This window comes from Equus caballus, chromosome 11 (assembly GCF_041296265.1).
Source record: "Equus caballus isolate H_3958 breed thoroughbred chromosome 11, TB-T2T, whole genome shotgun sequence".
Classification (NCBI taxonomy): domain Eukaryota; kingdom Metazoa; phylum Chordata; class Mammalia; order Perissodactyla; family Equidae; genus Equus; species Equus caballus.
In genome coordinates this window covers 46,545,366-46,564,215 of record NC_091694.1, presented here as the reverse complement: position 1 = coordinate 46,564,215, position 18,850 = coordinate 46,545,366, and the positions used below count along the sequence as shown (strand labels likewise).

Below are 18,850 nucleotides of genomic sequence, written 5' to 3'. Positions count from 1 at the left end.
AGCCAGTGGTGGCAACAGCCTGAGTATGGGGGACTCCTTGGCCCAACCCTCAAACAAGTGTCCTGTCACTCCCCACACTCATCTCTAAACCATCACCCTCAGCTCCCCCAGAGAAAGGAAGATAACACAGCCCACCCCCTACCTGCAGCAGGCAGGTCTGTGAATGCAGCAAAGCCTAGCAGTCCCCACCTGGCCCAGTCAGCCAGGGCCCCCATGTTCACCAAGAGGGGCACAGAGGGCCTGGCAGAGCTGAAACAGGGGACCCACAGAGCCCCCAGGGACAATCTGGCTTGGCAGGAAAGGACGTTGACTCTCCAGGCCAGCTGGGAACGTCACACATACCATTCCCAAGTGTCACACTAACTACACGCTATGAGGCTCTGTGACAGGATGCAGAGTCCCCTGCCAGGGCCATCCCAGGCACCACAGCACACAGGGGAGGGGGAGTGTCCCACAGGATTGGCCTGGCCAGCTCCAAGTGTCTGCAGCCAGGCAGAAGCCCAGCCCCAGAGTCCCTCCCTCTGTTGCCCTGGCACCCCCACCTGCAGCACAGCCCCAGAGTCCCTCCCTCTCTCGCCCTGGCACCCCCACCTGCAGCACAGCCTGCAGCTGGCTGTGGGTGCCCTCAGACTCTGGCACAGAGGTGAGCTCTGCCCAGTCTCCAAGCCAGGGAGGAAAGGCCCTGGCCCCTGACTGTCCCATGGCCTCCCGCGTCCCCCTCCACACACACAGTCCCCTCTGCCCCTGATCTCTGTTTCCTCCTTCCCTTGAGCAACAGGTGGCTTCCACGCCCCATGATAGGCCAACAGCCACCAGGGGCTCCCTGCCAGGTGCCAGCAGGAGGGGCTCTGGCTCCTCCCCCATCCACCCGCTCCAGGCAGCTCCAGGCAGTGGGCCCTGGACAGGCATTCCTCCACAGCCCCGGGACACTCACCAAAAGGTTCCTTAAGAAATCCATCATCTTCCACCACTGCCTTCCCCTGCAAGTCGGGGGGCCCCGTGTGTCTGTCTGAGCACCACTGTAGCTGTGGCTGCTACCACCCCAGCTGCTGCTGCTGACGTTGGACAACTTCCTTAAGATCAAACAAGGAACTGCAGGATTTGGGTGTCCGCCCGGAGCTGTTATTCCACATTGACTAGCCCTGACCTTTGACCTCTCCTTTGCCACTGCTGTTTTTCTGGGGGGCCCAGGACTGGTGGAGCCGCTATACATCTTATGTTGTAAGGGTAAGGGGTCCCTCCCAGGGGGGAGGCACCATGCCAGCAGGTTGTAAGAGGAGACCCATTCAGGGGCTGAGGAGAGTCAGGGTGCAGGAAGCATTCCTACCCTTCTATCCTTCTCTTGAATGATTTCCCAGCAGTGCTGGCGAAGGAGGGCAGGACCGAGGCACGAGATGCCAGCGACAGCACAAGGCCTGAAGGAGACCTGATGCCTGATATGTTGTGGGACTCAAGGCAGGTTCCACACTTGGTTGGGGCCTCAATTTTCCCAACTGCGAATGGAGAAGCCTTATGTGTAAGCAGAATAAAAACAAAGTAAAAGAAAAAAGCAAGTGCTTGCATCGTTAAAGGCATTCCCATGGACCTCACACAGCCCAAATCATCTTACTCAAAGATTTGAGGAAACAGCTAAAAGAGTAAGAGCGGCTCCTTTGCAGGTAGGGCCTGTAGGAGTGGGCAGAGGCATAGCAAACTGCTTTCTTTCATGAACAGCCTGGATTTTTTTTTTTAATCACTGCATGTATTACTTTGGCTTAAAAAAATTTTAATGTGCTTCAAAAAAGAGAGCCGTCCTCATGCCCTGTGGCTATCCCACCAGAAAAATTAAAAATGAATAAAGCAAGTGGCTTGTGAAGACTCCTACCACATCTACCGCTCCAGCCCCAGAGGTGCTCAAGGGCCTTCACAAGAACCCTTTGGAGAGTGAGGAGCCAGGCCCCGGAGTGCAGCCCAGGGCCCACCTGGGTCCCAAAGTCACTTTCCAACACTGGAAACACATCACATTTAATATCCATTCACGACCCTCAGCCCCGTTCCACGTTTGGGAGGGAGGCAATGTCCTTGACTCAGAAGGAAAGGAATGAATTTTTAAATCTCTCAAAAAAAAGCAGTGTGGTGTGGTAGAAATAGCCCAAGACTCAGTGCACAGCAGGCCAGGTTTCAACTCGTGACTCTGCTGATTACAAACTGTGAGAGCTGGTCACTCAGGCTCTGGGCCTTAGTTTCCATATCTGTAAAATGGAGAGCTCTGACGCACTTTGCAAGGTGGTGGTAGAACAGGATGTGGTGTGTAGGATGCGTCCAGGGAGGGCGAGGCACAAATACCCTCAGTAAATAGCAACTGTGATGATCATCATTCCTTCCTCCCAGCCCTGCCTCCATGCTCGCTCTTCATGCCCTGGCCCCCAAGACAGGCCCCACCACCTGCTCAGCCCCACCCAGGAAGCCCATCCTTCCCTCCTCCAGTTTAGCTGCTGCCAGACACACAGCCCATCACCTCTCTCCAGCCCAGCCCCATTCTGCGCTTGCTCGAGCTCCAGAAACCCCAACAGCATCCATGGGAGACCAGAGAGGCCAGGAAAGGTCCCCAGGGGGAGGGCACAGCTCAATCGAGGTCAGAGAAGGCTTTGGCATGGGTCCGGCCCTGGGAGCCTGAAGTGACCCTGGAGGTCAGAAGGGGTAGGGGGAGGAGAGGGGCAGAGTTCTAGGATGTGAACTGGGCCCCCTCTCACATTTGGAGGAGTCAGGTGCTAGAGGGGACCCTGGCTGCAGAGAAGGCTAGCCACATCCCTTCCAGCTCTTACACTTCTGATATAAAAGATCATGTTACAAGAAGGGATGTGGTCAAGCTCACCAGCCTCCCTGCCCATGAAGGGGCCTCACTACGCTGTCCCTAAGGAGCCTGTCTCTCCTCTCCCTGGAGAAAGGGACCCAGGATAAGGCTCCTGCATCCTTAACATCCTCCTTGTTCCCTCCTGCACCTACTACTGGCTCATCTGAATCCTACTCAGAGCCAATGAGCCGTGTATCAGAGCCCCTACCCCAATCCGACCCTGCAGCCCAGCCCCCAAGGACATGCCCTGTCCAGAATACTTCTACAACCCCCTTGGCCACAGCACCCCAGGGCCCAGGAAGTGGCCTCTGCACAGGAATGCATTCAGAAGCATCAAGGAAGGAGAGAGACGAAGAACTTACGGATCCCCTCTGGGCCAGGCACTGGCTCAGGGCTAGGGACCCAGAGAAGTTTAGCCTCAGTCACTCTCCTCCTATCTACTCTCCGTTATTTAGTTGACTCCTACTTGTCCTTTAGGCCTTAGCTTGGAGATCACTTCCTCCAGGGAGCCTTCCTGGCCACCACCCTTCCTCCAGGTGGTACTCCCAAAGCATCCTACATGTGCCCTACTAAATCACTCATCTCTCTGTACGGTAATTTCTTATCTGTTTCCCCCACTTCATCTGTAACCTCAGCAACTGGTATACTGGTGTCAAGAAATACCTGCTGAGTGAAGAACTGAAGTAAGGAAATGCCTTCCATCTAGTGACTAAGACAATCACAGAAGTAAATACAGTAATGGGGTAAGCCAACACCTGCATGGACACGTGGAGGAGTGGGCAACGGCTGACCCGCAAAGGAAGGACTTTCCAGAAAGGGGTTACTCTCCCCATTTTGCAGATAAGGCCACGGAGGTAAAGGGAAATCGAGTCCTGCATCTAAGGATCCACCGTGGGAGAGCAGGAGTCAACGTGCAGGCCCAGGACTCATGCCCACAACATCCCATTGGACCCTTGAGATAATCTAGTTCAGGAGGAGGTGAGAATTGAAGTTCAGAGAGGTTAACTGACCTGCTTAAGGTCACACAGCCTATTAATAGCAGAGACAAGTGTTCTAGGTGGGGATGAGGTTGAGAGAATGGAGAGGAAGAGGGGGGAAAGTGTAGGGAGGGAAGATAAGCATGTTTGCCTGTCCTAAACTCAGAGGGCAGGAAGGAGGCTCTGGGTGAGGAGGCCACAGCCCCGGCAGGGTCATGAGCAGCAGCGGCAGCATGACCACACACTGGCGGCCTCTCCAGGGGAGCAGGGAGGGCCCGAAGGTCAGGAGAGTGAGCCCTGAGGACAGCCAAGCACAGAAGAAGGAATGAGGGCCAGGGAGACAAACAGCCGCTCTGGGGGAGGCAAAACCGCCCACTGTCCGCAGGCAGTGGACATGCGGAGGGGAGGTGCAGGTCTGAGCACATGTCCCCTCTGTCAAATTAGCCTCCTGTGCCTCTGAATGAGACCTCTCTTCCTTCTACACCAGAAAACCCACTATAAAGAACACCCAGCGGTAATAATTTTGATTATAAAATACCCCGCCTGAAGTGAGTCCACTGGGATCAGCAGGGTTTCCTTCCTCACCTATGGTTATTCGCCAGCAGCTGTGCTCCAGTAAAACAGCACCAGAATGGGTGTCAGACAGACCAGCATCTGAATCCCAGCCCGGCCTCTGGCCAGCTTTGTGACCTCGGGCCCCATTCTCTTCATCTGTAAAGGTGGGATCATGATCCCCACCTCCCGGAGCTTCTGAAGATGAAATGAGGTGACAAACGTAAACACACCTAACACGAGGGCAGCAGCTGATGAACAAATGTAGCCGACTCTACATCTGCTGAACTTTTAGAATTGATTTCGTGATGGGAGCAGCTGACATTTATTGGGTTCTCCCTGTATGTGCCAGCCCCTGGTCTCAGTACTTCACTTGCGTTCTCTTATCTGATCCTGGTGCCCACCCAGGAGTCACTCATTATCCCCACTCTAAGTTGTGGAAACTGAGGCTGAGAGTTAACTAAATCAACAGGCAGCATCAGCAACACAAACACTGTCAGCCTCCAGCATCCAAGTTTTGAACCAACACCCTGACAGGGGCTTGGGGACACTGTTTAGATCGGCTGGTTGATACACAAGAAGCACGATGCTCAGGGTGCAAATCCCACCCAGCCTCCCTAAAGTCTCTCTCAAACCCCTCAGCAGAATTCCCATAGCACTTGACTTGGTTTGGGTCAAGCACTTGACATCACATTCTGTTTCATATTCATGGCGAGGACTGTCTGATCTTTCCTCTAAACTGAAAACTCCTGGCAGGCAGAAGCTATGTCTACACACACAAGAGTTATACACACACCAGACTTCATCAAATCTAAATGACATCCATTGTAAGATCCACATTACTTTAGGGACCATTAATGAAGCAAAAACACCGCCAATTACAAACGACGGCATGCTATTGCTGGTGAGACAGATGCAGCCTGATTTCGCAGTTGTTAAATGAGAGGGGGAAAAAGTGTGTCTTAGAAGCGAAGAAATACAGTAGTAGACACTCAGTAATTATTTGTACTCAGTAATTATTTCTTGGGGTAGTAGAAAGGATGAACTTGACATCACAAGCCTCAAGTGTGTGTCTTTCCAGCTGGCTAAGGGGAGTGCTGTATTTCTCTCTCCAAGACTCAATTTTGTCATCTATAAAGTGGGGAAAATAATGCTTCTCCAGGGTGGCTGTAAGAACCAGAAGAGCTCCGACAGTGCTTTGTAAACTAGAAAGCCCTGTACCAACCTAAAGCATAAATGACATGGAGATGAAGAGTGGATGATGTTCACCATCAGTGGTTAGGAACGAAGCCAGAAGACCCTGTGGGTGCTTGCAAGGGGCGCTGTGAGAGGTGGCTGCCCTGGGGCAATCCAGCCCCATTTTCCAGGAAACAACTGGGGTTCCTGCTTCCAAGTTGTCCCTACCTTGGAACAACTTGTTCCCAGCCCAGCACCGGTTAAGGAATTGTGGCTTCTACACCGTGAAGACTCTCCAAGCCAGGCTTTGGGGTGCCAGTCGCCAGAGCTCCTGGTTCTGATCCAGTCTGTGGCCTGAAACTTCCAGTCTTCCCGACAAAGTTGGGCTTGGCTTCAGGGCTGAGCCTCACAGTGGGGACACTGGAAAAACAGCTCTGTAAATCTCATCAGGTTATTTGAGATAAACCCTGCTAGGCCTGCAACAGGGTGATCTGCAGGGTTAGGCACCTGAGGAGAGGCAACAGCCTGAATGGGCTTGTAGGAGGAAAGTGAGGGGGGTTAGTGTGGATTTGGTCTCAGCAGTGGCCAGACCGTGACCCAGGCAAGAAGCCCAGGTCCCCCTGCTGTGTCTATCCCTGAGGAATAGGAAATAAAGTGACCCAGAGGCAGAGAGGGTAGGAGCAGAGGGCAGTGTTGGCCTCCCGGAAAATCTCTGCTTCCCTCTGAGCCTCCTTGTCCCAGAAATGCAAAGTGTCACACGCTCCATGGCTGTACACTCTCCTAATTGGGGGGTGGATGTCTGGCTGAGTGTGAGGGGCATGGCTCCCTCCCTCCATCACTCCTCAGTGGTCTTTGTTCCCCAGGCAAGGTTCCTGCATAACCCAGGGCACCTTCCAACTCACTCACCATCTGACGCTACACTTCCTTTCCCTCTCCCTTCTCTCTTCCCCTCCCTTCTGCCCACTTCCCTGCTGGCTCTTTGAGAGCAGAAACTGCAGCCAGGCTGCCCAGCACACCTAGACTCTGGGTTTGCAGGCCAGGGCAGCAGAAGCCTTCTGAGCCCTACAACTGCCACCCCCCTCCACCAAGTGAATTTTAATACCAAGCACTGTGGACCCTGGTACCGATTAGCCTCCTCCCCCAGGCCTGGCCTTGACCTGTGCCTGGGAGGGAAGGGAGACCAAAGAAGGTCCTTCTGGGTTTGCCCATTCAGAGAGAACCCATCACAGCAGATGCGGAAACTGCGCCCTCCCCAGCAGACTCCTCTCCCCTCCTTTTATCTCCGAAGCTGTCCCCTGCCCGAGGCTCCCTCTCCATCTCCCCGCTGCCCTCCTGTGCCAATGCCCTCCTGGCAGAGTCTAGCATCATCTCATACTAGCTACCACTGGGGAGGGTGTCCTCCTCCTGTCAGTCACTTCGCCGTGAACAGAGCTCAGTTCACTTACCTCCAAAACAAAGATTCATCCTATTCTCACCATTCAACTCACCCCCCAGGGTTGTTTGGGGGTAAAAGTGACTGAGCGGAAGGACGCAAGCTCACACCACTTCTAAAGTAGGAGGCACCATATACGAAGACATATACCAACAAACCCTCTCCACAGGCCTCTCCTGTCTCTGTGCCTCAGTTTCCACACTCATTGTGGGGTACGCAGGTGGCCTCTCTCCCTTCCCCCCCATTGGGGCTGCACTGTTGCCCCAGAGAAATCACTGGGTGCCCTATCACCGGCAGCAGGTCTTGACTGCCCAGCACCTGGCTGCTCCCATCACCCTCCTGCCTAGGAGATGCCCCCAGCTGCACAACCTCCACTCGAAGGGGAAGAAGAAAAACAGAGGCCCCAGACCCACATCAGCACTGTAGGAAGAGGCAAAAGCAAGGTTTACAGACGATCTAAGCCAGAATTTCAATTATCTGGGCTCTTCCTGTTACCACCTCCTCCACCCAGGACAACACTTCACCGGGATTTCACCGGAGCCAGGCCCTTGCTGAGCACATAGTAGGTTCTCATCAGATGTACCAGATTGAGAACTGAATCAATCAACACGTGTTTTTGGGCCACTGGGCTGGGCTGAGGGAAGGGCAGTATCAGAAACTGGTGACCAGGGGCTCATGCTCCTGATGGGCCTGAGAGATGCCATCCAAGTCATCCCACCTCAGCCCCACCAGCCCCTAAAGGACCCCAGCCTTCCCCTCCCCAGAGGGAGATGGCGGGAGGAAGGCTGCTGGGAGTATCATTTCAGGCTCACCTGCAGGAAGGGGCCGTCTGCAAATTGCACGTTCTCTTCCTTCCCCATCTTCTAGTTAATGATTACCTAAATAAATGCTTCGGTCCCGAGTCATTCTAACAGTCAGTTTCTGAGCTCCAACAGTCTAATTATACATATACAACCCCATAGGGACTTGGACGCTTAACAGCTCTCTTCCCCGTAAACCATATGTCAAATAACACAATCCCCCTGCCCCCTTTTGCCAGCTGGGGATGATGAATGGGGTACACGGGCAAATGTAGACCCTCATAAGGTTTGGGGCAGGGCCACTGGGCTGCCCATCACAGACCCAGCTGTCCCGGCTGGAGGAAGCATTCGGCTGCAAATACATTCACACCAACGCAGAGTCCCACAACACCCACCCCCAAACAGACACCCAAAATACACGGATAGTACAACAAAGAGTTACCCCAACATTCACATTCACCCCACACACGCAATAAACACTCACTCACGCAAACACACATGGCTAGTCCTGGGTGAGGTTTATGGGCCCCCAAGGCAGGACCATTAGCCAGCTGCACACGCCCTCCTGCTATAAACAGTTATCATCTGTTGCTGTTTGCAATTTGCCTGCCCAATGCTCCCCTCCAAAGCAGACCGACAACAAAGGAGGTGCACCAAGTGAAGGAGGATGAAGTCAGAGACCTCAGCCTCTTTCTCACAATCTGATTCCTTTTCTATCAAAAGAGATTTGCACAACCAGTGGATGTGTTTTATGTAGTGCGGGCACCTGGCTCAGAGGGCTGATGCCACCTTCCAGACCTCGCTCTGAAGCCAAAGGCTGGTTGGGACTGGAACAGCAGATGAGCCTGCCATGCTGGAAACGTGGGACACAACAGCAGAAGTTCATTCTGACTGAGGAGGCTGCTGCAGCCCCCATTTAAGCCTGCTGCCCCCTAAGGAGGTCTCCAGGGGCACCTGAGTGGTGAGGTCGGCAGAGGACTCAGCGGGCAGCTGGTGGCTTGTCACCACTCCTCAGTCTCCCCCAGCCTACCATCTGGGGTTGATGGTATCAGCCACAAGGGGGTCTGGTGAGCCATATGGAAGGTCTGGACCCAAAGCTGGGGCTCCAAGTCATCTCCCTGCCATGGGTGGATAGAACCAAGACAGGTGATTACAAAGCAGACATATTCAAAAAGAGCTCTGGCCTCTTACACTCAGAAGCACTGTTCCAGGACCCTTTCAGCTCCCCAAAGGGCAGGTGATATGCCCTGAGCCCAGGGCATAGCCCCATTTTCACTAAATTCAGAGTTCCTTTGGCCACACAGCTGTACAGGGAGAAGGATAAACTGCATCTCTGGGAGTGACCAGTCTGAAAGGGCCACCAGGAGGTGAAATCATGACCCTACTCTCCCACGCCTAAATGACGCGATATGTACACTGGAGAAGGAAGGTACATCATGATTTTGGCTGAACCCACGGGGCTCAGGCTGGGCACTCACCCTCATGACCATCCTCTCCTAGAACCATCATGCAGCCTGGATCTGTTCTGCCCTGGGAGAGCATGCCCAGATTGAGAAAGGAGACCACTGCCTTCGCAGGGCAGAGCAGTCAGTCATGGGTTCTTTGCCACCAAGAAGACAGCCTGGCCATGCACATGGGAGACCCCACCTCCAGCTGTAGCAGATGGAGTCTTGGTCTTCCTATGCTTGGCCACACTGGTCAGCTCTGTAGAATTCCGCACACCTTAAGTGACAGTATTCCTGCCTCCATCAACTGATCAATCTGGCCCCACAGCTCCCTTGAAGCTGCTCTTATCAAGGTCACTAATGATCTCCATGTTGCCAAATCCAAGAAGAACTTTTGCCAGCTTCTCTCAGCACCACTCCCTCTTCCTTGCAGCATTTCCTCCTCTGGGCTTCCCTCAGCCCTCCTTGTAGGCTCCTCCAGGGGAGGAGGATCTCCTCTGGGAAGATGTTCAAGGCTCAGCCTGGGCCCTCCTCTCATCTCTGTCTCCACTGTCCTCCCAAGCTACATCCATCTCCCTGGATTTAATACCATCTCTACGCTGATTTCCGCAAATAATTAGCTCCAACCTTGACTTCTCCTTTGACCTTCAAATCAGCATCTCCAAATGCATATTTGATTTTTCCACTTCACAGTCCCATGAGAATCTCAAACTCAGTGTGTCCAAAATAGAGGCCCTGATCTTCCTCTCTGAACCTTCCTAGGCTTCTCCATCTCAAAAAAATTGGACCAAAACCCACCCGTTACTCAGGTCCCATGTAGGATGACCAGACATCTAGATTCCTCCCTTTCCCCTCACCTCCCACATCCAATCCATCAGTACACCCTGTTGTCTCAACCTGCTCAACATATCTCAGATCCATCCATTTCTCTCCATCTCCATCGCCAACCCCCCAATCCAGGTTCAAGCCCCCTCCACTTTTTGCCCAGACTAGAGCAATAGTCTTCATATGTCTAGGATGCGAAATTATGACCCTGCTCTCCCAGGCCCACAGGACAGGTCATGTCTCCTGAAGAAGGAAAGTGCATTTGTAATATTGGTCTCCCTCCTTCCACTGTTGCTGATCTGTAATCCCTTCTCCACACGGCAACCAGATATAAATCACCTCAGTCTGCTGATTAGGATCCAAACTGTTCCCGAGGCCCACAGGCCTGGCATGCTCTGCTTGTCTGCAACCTCCTCTGGTTCACTCTACTCTAGCCACACAGGCCTCCTCTCTGTTCCTCAAAAGTACACATCTTCCCCGCCTTGGGGCCTTTGCTTTTGTTGTCCACATACACTCCCAGCTCTCCACACAGCCATTCCTTCCCATCCTTCAGGGCTCAGCTTAAATGTGACCTCCTCCAGAAGCCTTCCTTGAGCCCCCATGGAAAGCCGTTTCTCCCCCAACAGACGCCAATATTCTCGAAGAGCACTCTTGAAACGCTTACCACTCAAGCACCATGTGTGTGTCTCTCTTTCAGAGCACCGATCAGAAGCCACCATCACCTGACTACTTTGCACCTACAGTCCATCTCCCTCCCTGGCAGGTAAGCTCCATGAGGGCAGGAATCGTGTCTGCCATGTTCACTGCTGCCTCCACAGGCTGAAAGTAGTCCCTAACCTGTGGCAGGTGTTCAGTAAATACTCACAAAGTGAATGAAGGGATTTCACTGGCACTTCCATGTGTAAGGTGTTCTTGTGCAGGAGAGCAAGGAATACTTACTCCTGCTGTGGGGTCAAGAAAGGCTTCACAGGGGAGGTGGCATCCAAGCTATGCCTTTGAGTGAGGAGATCTGGAAAGAAGGAGGGAGGCTAAAGGGTGGGGAGAGAGGAAGAAGACTGAGCGACAGAAGAGGAGCAAGCACAAAGCACATGCAGGGAAAACAGCCACCTCACTGGCTCTAGACCACCCATGTTGCCGTCAAATGATCCCTGCTAGGAACGACCTTTCTAGGACACCATCCCAGGGTCTCCCTCATCAGGTACCCCTGGAGATGCCCCAAGCAGCCCTTTGTGCACCTCCTGCTAAGAGGAGGCCGGCCAACTTTCCTACCCCATACAGAAGGAGTGGGTCTGCCCACAGCTGCTAGGACCCCTCCTCCACCCCAGGAGGCAAGGAGGCTGCCTGGGAACAAGGCAAATGTTCAGGATCCCACATGTGATCTTCGGGATTCAACCAACTTAATGAGTTTCCCTTTAGCAGGACTGAGGCTAGGCTATGAAGTGCCTTTGTGTGAATTAGAAAAGGACACCCCTCCGGGTTGACCAACTGGAAAAGGCACCCCTTCCTCTGATCACATGCAGCCCCTCAGAGGACTCCTAGTTGGCCAGAAGATTGCTGCTTTCAGCCCCCACTCATCCCCTGTGCTCGGTCCCCATGCAGGGCACACCTTCCACAGGGGCCCACCCCACCACAGCAGTCCATGGCAAAATCTGGACGAGTCACCCCAGAGCCCCTTGCCCTGAAAGCCCCATCCAGCTGAGGAGTCCAAGTCAGCCACAGGGTCTCCTGTGAGTGTTGCCCAGGTGACCAGGGTGATAGTCCCCATGGGACTGAGGCTGTAACTCGCCCACGTCCTTCCTGTCCCTCACAACAGCTGATGGCCAATTCCTAGAAGAGACCATCTGGGTCTCAGTGCAGAGCCCCCTCACTCACGGAGCAAGGAGAATTGGAGATTATCAGTGGGCTGGGAGGCCCCGCTGGGGTGTTTGCCTGTCCAGTGATACTGAATTTTAAACATGTGTGCCTGTTTACTCTCCCTGCCAGAGCCTCACTGGCTGCCCCGTAGCCAGGCAACGCTATCTGACCTGGGGGACCAGGAGGGGGACTTTCCATGCCAGGCAGGTCACCTGGGGAAGATTATCTAAGCACGGCTAGTCCCAGCATAATGAAGTGCCTCCCTCTCCTCCCACGGGCCTTCCCTCCCTCACCCCAGGATGACCCCAGACCCACAGGCTCTGCAGGACAGACAGCCCACTCTATCAGAAAGAAGCAGAGGGTGGTCCTGGGGATGGAAGTGATGGCACTGTTAGAACAGGACAGAAGCAGGTGACCGGGATTAGGTGTCATTATCAACCTGGTGGGCAGCTATGCTGTTTCTCTGCCAGATAAACTGAGAGCCAGCAGGCTGAACCTGCAGCAAGAAAGATCCAGGTTAGATGGAAGGAAGATGACAATGTGTGATTGGAGGTAGGTAACAGCACCTCCTTTCAAGAAAAGTTTGGACGACTCCAAATCAGGACTGGGTGAAGCTCATGTATGTTTTTTTTGTTTTGTTTTGCCTTAGGAGGGGTGATCTTTCCACCTGGATGGGGGATCAGCAAGTTGCTGACTGAGAGTAACAAAATCAAGGTCACATCTCAGCTCTAGAATGACAGTGTGAGTACGTGTGGCCTCCTTCTCTCTGCAGAAGGCTTCGGGATATGCATCGTGCCTACTCCTCAAACCCCATGGTCAGGGGGAGGACATCCAAAGTCATATAATCGGCCATGGGCTCACAAAGCAAGAAATCAGGCAGGTGGAGAATCAATCACAGGACCATGGAATCCCACAGAAGGAAGACCTACTGTGTGCTGGGCCTCTGGATTTCCCGCTAAGAAGTGGGAAAAATTCCCCATTTTACAGATGAGGAGCCCAGGTCTAACAAAGCCCAGCCTCTCCTGCTGAACCATGAAGGTGGCCTGACCTTGTGAGAGGCTGAATAACGCCCCCCTCCAAAAGGTGCTCTTGTCCTAATACAGAATCTGTGAATATGTGAGATTATATGTTGGCAAAGGGGAATTAAGGCTGCAGGTGGAATTAAAGTTGCTAATCAGCTAACCCTGAGATGATACGAGGATCCTGGATTATCCCGGTGGGCCTAACGCAATCAAAAGGGTCCTTATAATTAAGAGGCAGAAGAGAGAGAACCGAGAGATGGCAGCATGAGAAGGACCTGGCCCAACGTCGCTGCCTTTGAAGATGGAGGAACGGGACCAGAAGCCAAGGGATGCAGGTGGCCTTCTAGAAGTTGGAAAAGGCCAGGAAATGGATTCTTCCCTAGAACCTCCAGAAGGGATGCAGCCCTGTCGACATCTTGATTTTGGCCCAGTGAGACCCACTTCAGACTTCTCGCCTTCAGAGCTATAAGATGATAAATCTGTGTTGTCTTAAGCCACTAAGCTTGTAGTCATTTGTTTTAGCAGCCATAAGAAGTTAATACAGACCTCCTGACAGGTACAAGCCCAGTCAGACTTTGCGTGGAGGGAAGAACTCTGACACTCTAGCACCATGCCTCTGACGGAGTCACCTTTCCCTGCTCCTCAAAACTAAAATGCTCTGTGGCACATACACACAAGCCGGGGTGAACTTTATTTTCATAACTGCCTTGAAGCTCTGTGCTGACCTTCAAGAAACCAGTTGTGGACTCCTGACCTCCACTAGGACCAGGACTCATGCAGCAAGGAGAAAGGGGGCCCACCAGGGGTGGTAGAGGGCCATGCCATGCACACAGGACTTGGGGCACTGCCTGTCCATAATGACTCAGGTTGGACCAATGACCCGGGTGGCCTGGGCTTCCTGGTTCCCACCTCTGCTGCCAGCACTAACCTCAGGTACCCCCAGGCTCTGGATCCCCAGCTCAGCCTTGCTCTCCAGGTGACAAGGCCCAGCCCTGACACTTACTGGACCCTCCGAGGCTTTGAAGACCCACCTTCCTGCTCCTCAGACCTGACCATGGTTCCTGACCTGCTTTCTGCTTCACTATTCTGTGTTTGAGAGACTCACTCTGGGGACTCTAGACCCCAGGATCCATCCCCTCATGGGGAAGTGACAGAGAGAGCATTGTTCAAGGATTTCGTGCCTTTTGTGCAAACTCAGGCCACCTTGCCTCCACCAGACTACTCAGTAGAGGTCATCTCCCACCTTGAGTCATTCTCAGAGGTGGTTTCTGGGGCTTTGCCTCCTCACAGCCATCATACTCTCAAAGAGTAAAGATCATATCATCCCAGTTCAACAGAATCACCAAGCATAAGGAGACAAAGATAAATAAACCACAGCAACCACCTCCTGTCTCCCACAACGCAGCTCTCCTGACCATGGAATGACCACCCCAAAGGAACACTCACATGTTGTCCTGGACAACCACATGGGGCAGGTGGGCCAGGGTGCCATGCAGGGATCCAATGGATTCTCAGAATCATCCTGATCCCTACCATACCTCTGGGGTGAAATGCAACTCTAGTCTCCTCTGAGCCTGGACCACTCACCAGGACCAGCCCCTGGGAACAGAGAGCTCTAGAAACAGCAGCAGGGCATCCAGCAAAGGTCTTAAACCCAGATGCCTTTAGGAGCCAGGGAGGACATGAGGGCTGGAGAGAGCACATCCCTCCCAATGGAAGTGAGATGAATTTGTTAACATCACATTGGTCCAACAAAGCATATCTGGGGACAAACTAGGCCCAGGCCTGCCAGTGAGTGATCCTCCATGAAGCAAACCCAACTCCTCCACCTCACCTTTCTCATCCCTTCCTGTCTTTCCACCTTCTTTCCCTCCTTCCCTCCTCTCCCCTCCCTACCTCGTTTTTCCTTTCTCCCCAATTCCTCCTCTTTCGCTCTTCCACAGCAGATGACACCACCCAGCCATCCACCCCTCCCTTCTGGCCTCCCATTTAGAGCCAACTAGCCATCCTATTAACGTCTGACATTTCAGAAACTTCTTGGTCCTGCTGCCAAATCAAATCGGCTCAGCCTGTGTCATTTGCTAACAAACCCAATTCACTCCCACAAGGGGCTCAGCTTGATTTCCACCCATAAATGAGCTGGGGCTCCGGACTCTCCCTCCACGTGGCTGGAGATGCAGAATCTGCCAGCCTAGCCTCATGGTAGGGGCACAGAGTTACCCAGAAAAGGAGTGTGTCACACCATCTGAGGGGCCGAGGTCACAGACGGCATCACCTCCAAAACCAGCTGGTTCTCATAGTTCAAAGCAGGGAGCCAACCACTATGTATAAAGTTGAAATAATTTAGAAAAAAAAAATTGTCTCCACCCTCAAAGGTTTGTTGTTGTTTCTCTTAAATCTTTTATCTCATCTTTAGAGACTCTTACAGGAATTAATACCTCTTATATAGAGGAAACATTTACCTAACCTTCAGGGATTCCTTCTGAGCTGCCTGATTTTTTTCTTCACTGGTTAAATGCAAGTAAAATTGAATTTAACTCTTTTTATTACAAAGGAGCACAAACAGAGCAATCCCATTTATTTATGCCTCTCTGTCTATGATGCCAAGATGTCTGGACACTTAGCAAATGGTAAGAATGAATACGTCTGGATGGAAGGATTATTATTAGGGTGTTTTTTTTTACTTCCTTTGTACTTCACAATTGCTTAAATTTATTATAATGAGCACATATCATTTTATTAAAAATAGTAAATTTTTTTGCTGTTTACTTGTAAAAAGTCTTATGGAAATTCTCCAAGAAAATATTGGGCTTTTTTGTTCAATGCCACATTCTCAAGGCTGGATCAATCAACGAAGATCATAATCATCTATCATGAGTATTTATTAAGCACTGACCACTAAGTGTTTATGAAGCACCTACTGTGGGGCCCCTACGTACCAGGCCCTGTGGCAGCAAGGATGGGAAGAAGACGGCCTGTCCCTCAGGACATGAAGCTGGAGCTACACTGGGCCAGGTCCTCCCAGCCCTGCCCCTGCAACGTCCTGCCCCATCACACACACACCCTCCCGCAGTCACACTTGAATGACATCCAGCTACACAGGATGAGCAGGTGCTGGCAGAGCTTCTGGGCCTCCCCAAGCTCCCATCAGGAGTTCCCAGGAGAGGGCAACCCACACCCTATAGTGGGTTAAATAGTAGCCCCCAAAAAGCTATGTCCATGTCCAGGAACCTGTGAATGTGACCTGATTTAGAAAAAGGATCTTTGCAATGGAATTAAGCTAAGGATCTCAAGATGACATCATCCTGATTACCCAGGTGGACCCTAAATCCAATGATGAGTGTCCTCACAAGAGACCCACAGAGCAGGGACACCCAGGGAGAAGAGAACTCACGTGAAGACAGAGGCAGAGAGTGGAGTCACTCAGCCCTAAGCCAAGGGAATGCCTGGAGCTACCAGAAGCTAGAAGAAGCAAGAAAGGATCCTCCTCCCCTGGTGCCTTTGGAGGGAGGACAGCCCTGCTGACAGCCTGATTCTGGACTTCTGACCTCCAGAACCGCAAGAGAATAAATGTCTGTTGTTTCAAGCCACCAAGTTTGTAGTAATTTGTTACAGCAGCCCCAGGAAATGAATCTACGCTCCAAGGCCTGAAACTCCACCTCCACATCAGCCAAGAGCAGGGAATTGGCTAAAGGTCCAGGGGAAAAAAGCCAACAGGAGGGGCACACGCAGTAGGTACGTAATGGGGCTCAGAACTGTGGGGGTGACATCCCTTCAGGAACAAACTCAGAACCTACCGTCCACTATCCCCCAAAGCACCAGACATACTGGGCTTGAGTGTCAGATAAATGACACGCATGCATGGGGGTAGGGGTGGAAGGTGGGGCACAGAATCTGGCAGGACCCCACTCCTGAGCTGGCCTTGGTGAAGTGTCTAAGGCAGCTGGAAGAGAAGAAGAATAGGATTATCAATGAAACCACCCCACAGGCATTTAGCTCATTGCCCACAATAATGACCACTAGTATCCATTACATACCAATATATAACACCCGTACGTGCCTGGTGCTTTCGGAAGCCCTCATATGAAGCCACCCACTGCCTCCAGTAATCCTTATGGCAACCCTACGGGGTGGGCTCAGTTATACAAACGAAGGAACTGAGGTTCCTACGTTCCTGAACTGCACAATGTCACAGAGTTGTTTACTAAATCGCAGGGCCAGGACCAGGGCTCTGCACCACACACCCATCAGGGGAGTCAGGACCCAAAACAAGCAGGGATGTTGTAGAAGCAGGACCAGGACGGCTAGTGAGTCCTTCAAAGGCAGGTGGCATGACTAGGGCTGAGGCAGCGTAGGAAGCATCCCCAGGGAGACGCCCCGAAGGCCAAGTACTCTATCAGGCCACGGGGTCAGTGTCTGTCTAGAAATATAGGCTCATTTTAATATTAGCCACAGGCAAAAGGAATTAGAAAGGAAACTCCTGATGGGGACAAACAGATCATAAAATGCATCCCAAGGCCAACCCTGGGACTCTTTATAGCCCTGAATTACCCAGGTCTCTACTCAGTCCAATCCCAAAATCCTTTATGAGGATGCTGGCCTTGCAGGTTCTACCCAACATCATGGGGACCTGTGACTCCTGATTGCCTCAGGGCAGCAAGACTACAAGAGTTGGGAACCTGGTCCAGAGGGATGCTTCCTCCCTGCAGACCCTCCCCCAGGGCTGTCTGAGTTTGCTGGGCAGGACCCTTGTTTTTGGCCTTTTTCCAATACTCTCATTGTGATCCACATAAACAGGCGGGGTTTCGGGGCTGAGACGCAGGGCTCAGATGGGGCTAATCACACAAAACGCAGTTTCAATTTTTGTTCACTAGATGTGGAGAGGCACCTCAGCTGTGGGTACCAGACAGGGCAGGGAATCAGGGAGTCCTGAGGAGAAACTATATTAATGACAGAGAAATCAGCGTACTTCCTTCCAGACTTTCCCTCTAAGCACTGTTGTTCTCTGGAGAAATAATAATCACTAACATTTCTGCAGCACATGCTATGCGCCTCTGTTCCAAGTGATAAACATACATGATCTCAATGAGTCCCCATTACAACCATATGAGGCAGGCACACATACCCCTATTCTACAAGTGAGGAAACTGAGGCACAGAGAAGTTACACAGCTAGGAGTTCATAAAACCTTAAGCCCAAAAAGACTGGCTCCAGAAACTGTGTTTGTAACTACTACTTGATATTGCTTCAGCTTTTTGAGAAAGAACCTCAAAGGGATCTGGGTCTGGGTCAAAGGAAGTGGATTAGCCTCCAGTGGGGGAGACCACGTGGCCTCTCAGAAGGAAAGGAAGATAGGCTGGAGAATCAAAGAAGAGGGGAAGAGGGTTCCCAGAGAAAGCATTCAGGAAGCCCAGCCGGCCTGTTCCCTTCACACAAGGGAGAGAAGGAACAAGGCCCAGATGGCCCGGATGCCTAGGCCAAGGCCTGTGGCTTGGGCTCTGTTGGCAATTTCTAGGAAGCCGGGCTCCCCTCTGGGGCCTCCAGCTTGGAAGACCAGTGGCTCAAGCCTACGTGGGAGCAGACAAGGGATTCTCATGTGCTGGTAGCTCCCAGTTCCCTAGAGGGAAGCCCTGACTATGTTTCTCAAGGGCAAGAACCACAACATCATCATCATCATTCTCCTCCTCATCAAAATTATCATCAAAAAACAGGGGCCAGCCCCGTGGCCGAGTGGTTCAGTTCACGTGCTCCGCTTTGGTGGCCCAGGGTTTCACCAGTTCAAGTCCTGGGTACGGACATGGCACCACTCATCAAGCCATGCTGAGGCGGCATCCCACATGCCACAACTAGAAGGACCCACAACTAAAAATACACAACTATGTACCACGGGGCTTTGGGAGAAAAAGGAAAAATAAAATCTTTAAAAAGAAAATT

General features: G+C 52.2%; 1 protein-coding gene across 50 annotated transcripts in view; it reads right to left on the bottom strand.

Annotated features, from left to right (window-relative positions):
• Positions 1 to 18,850, bottom strand: part of RAP1GAP2 (RAP1 GTPase activating protein 2) — a 211,614-nt gene that overhangs the window by 73,278 nt on the left and 119,486 nt on the right. The window contains exon 1 of one of the 50 annotated variants that reach the window (XM_023653254.2): positions 935 to 1,049. The exons of 48 other annotated variants lie outside the window; for them this stretch is intronic. In XM_023653254.2, the coding sequence (XP_023509022.2) occupies positions 935 to 961 (27 nt within the window). In that variant the 5' untranslated portion in view covers positions 962 to 1,049. Of the gene's footprint in view, positions 1 to 934; positions 1,050 to 18,850 lie in introns of those variants that run through there. One more of the 50 variants, XM_023653249.2, reaches the window with a different exon arrangement.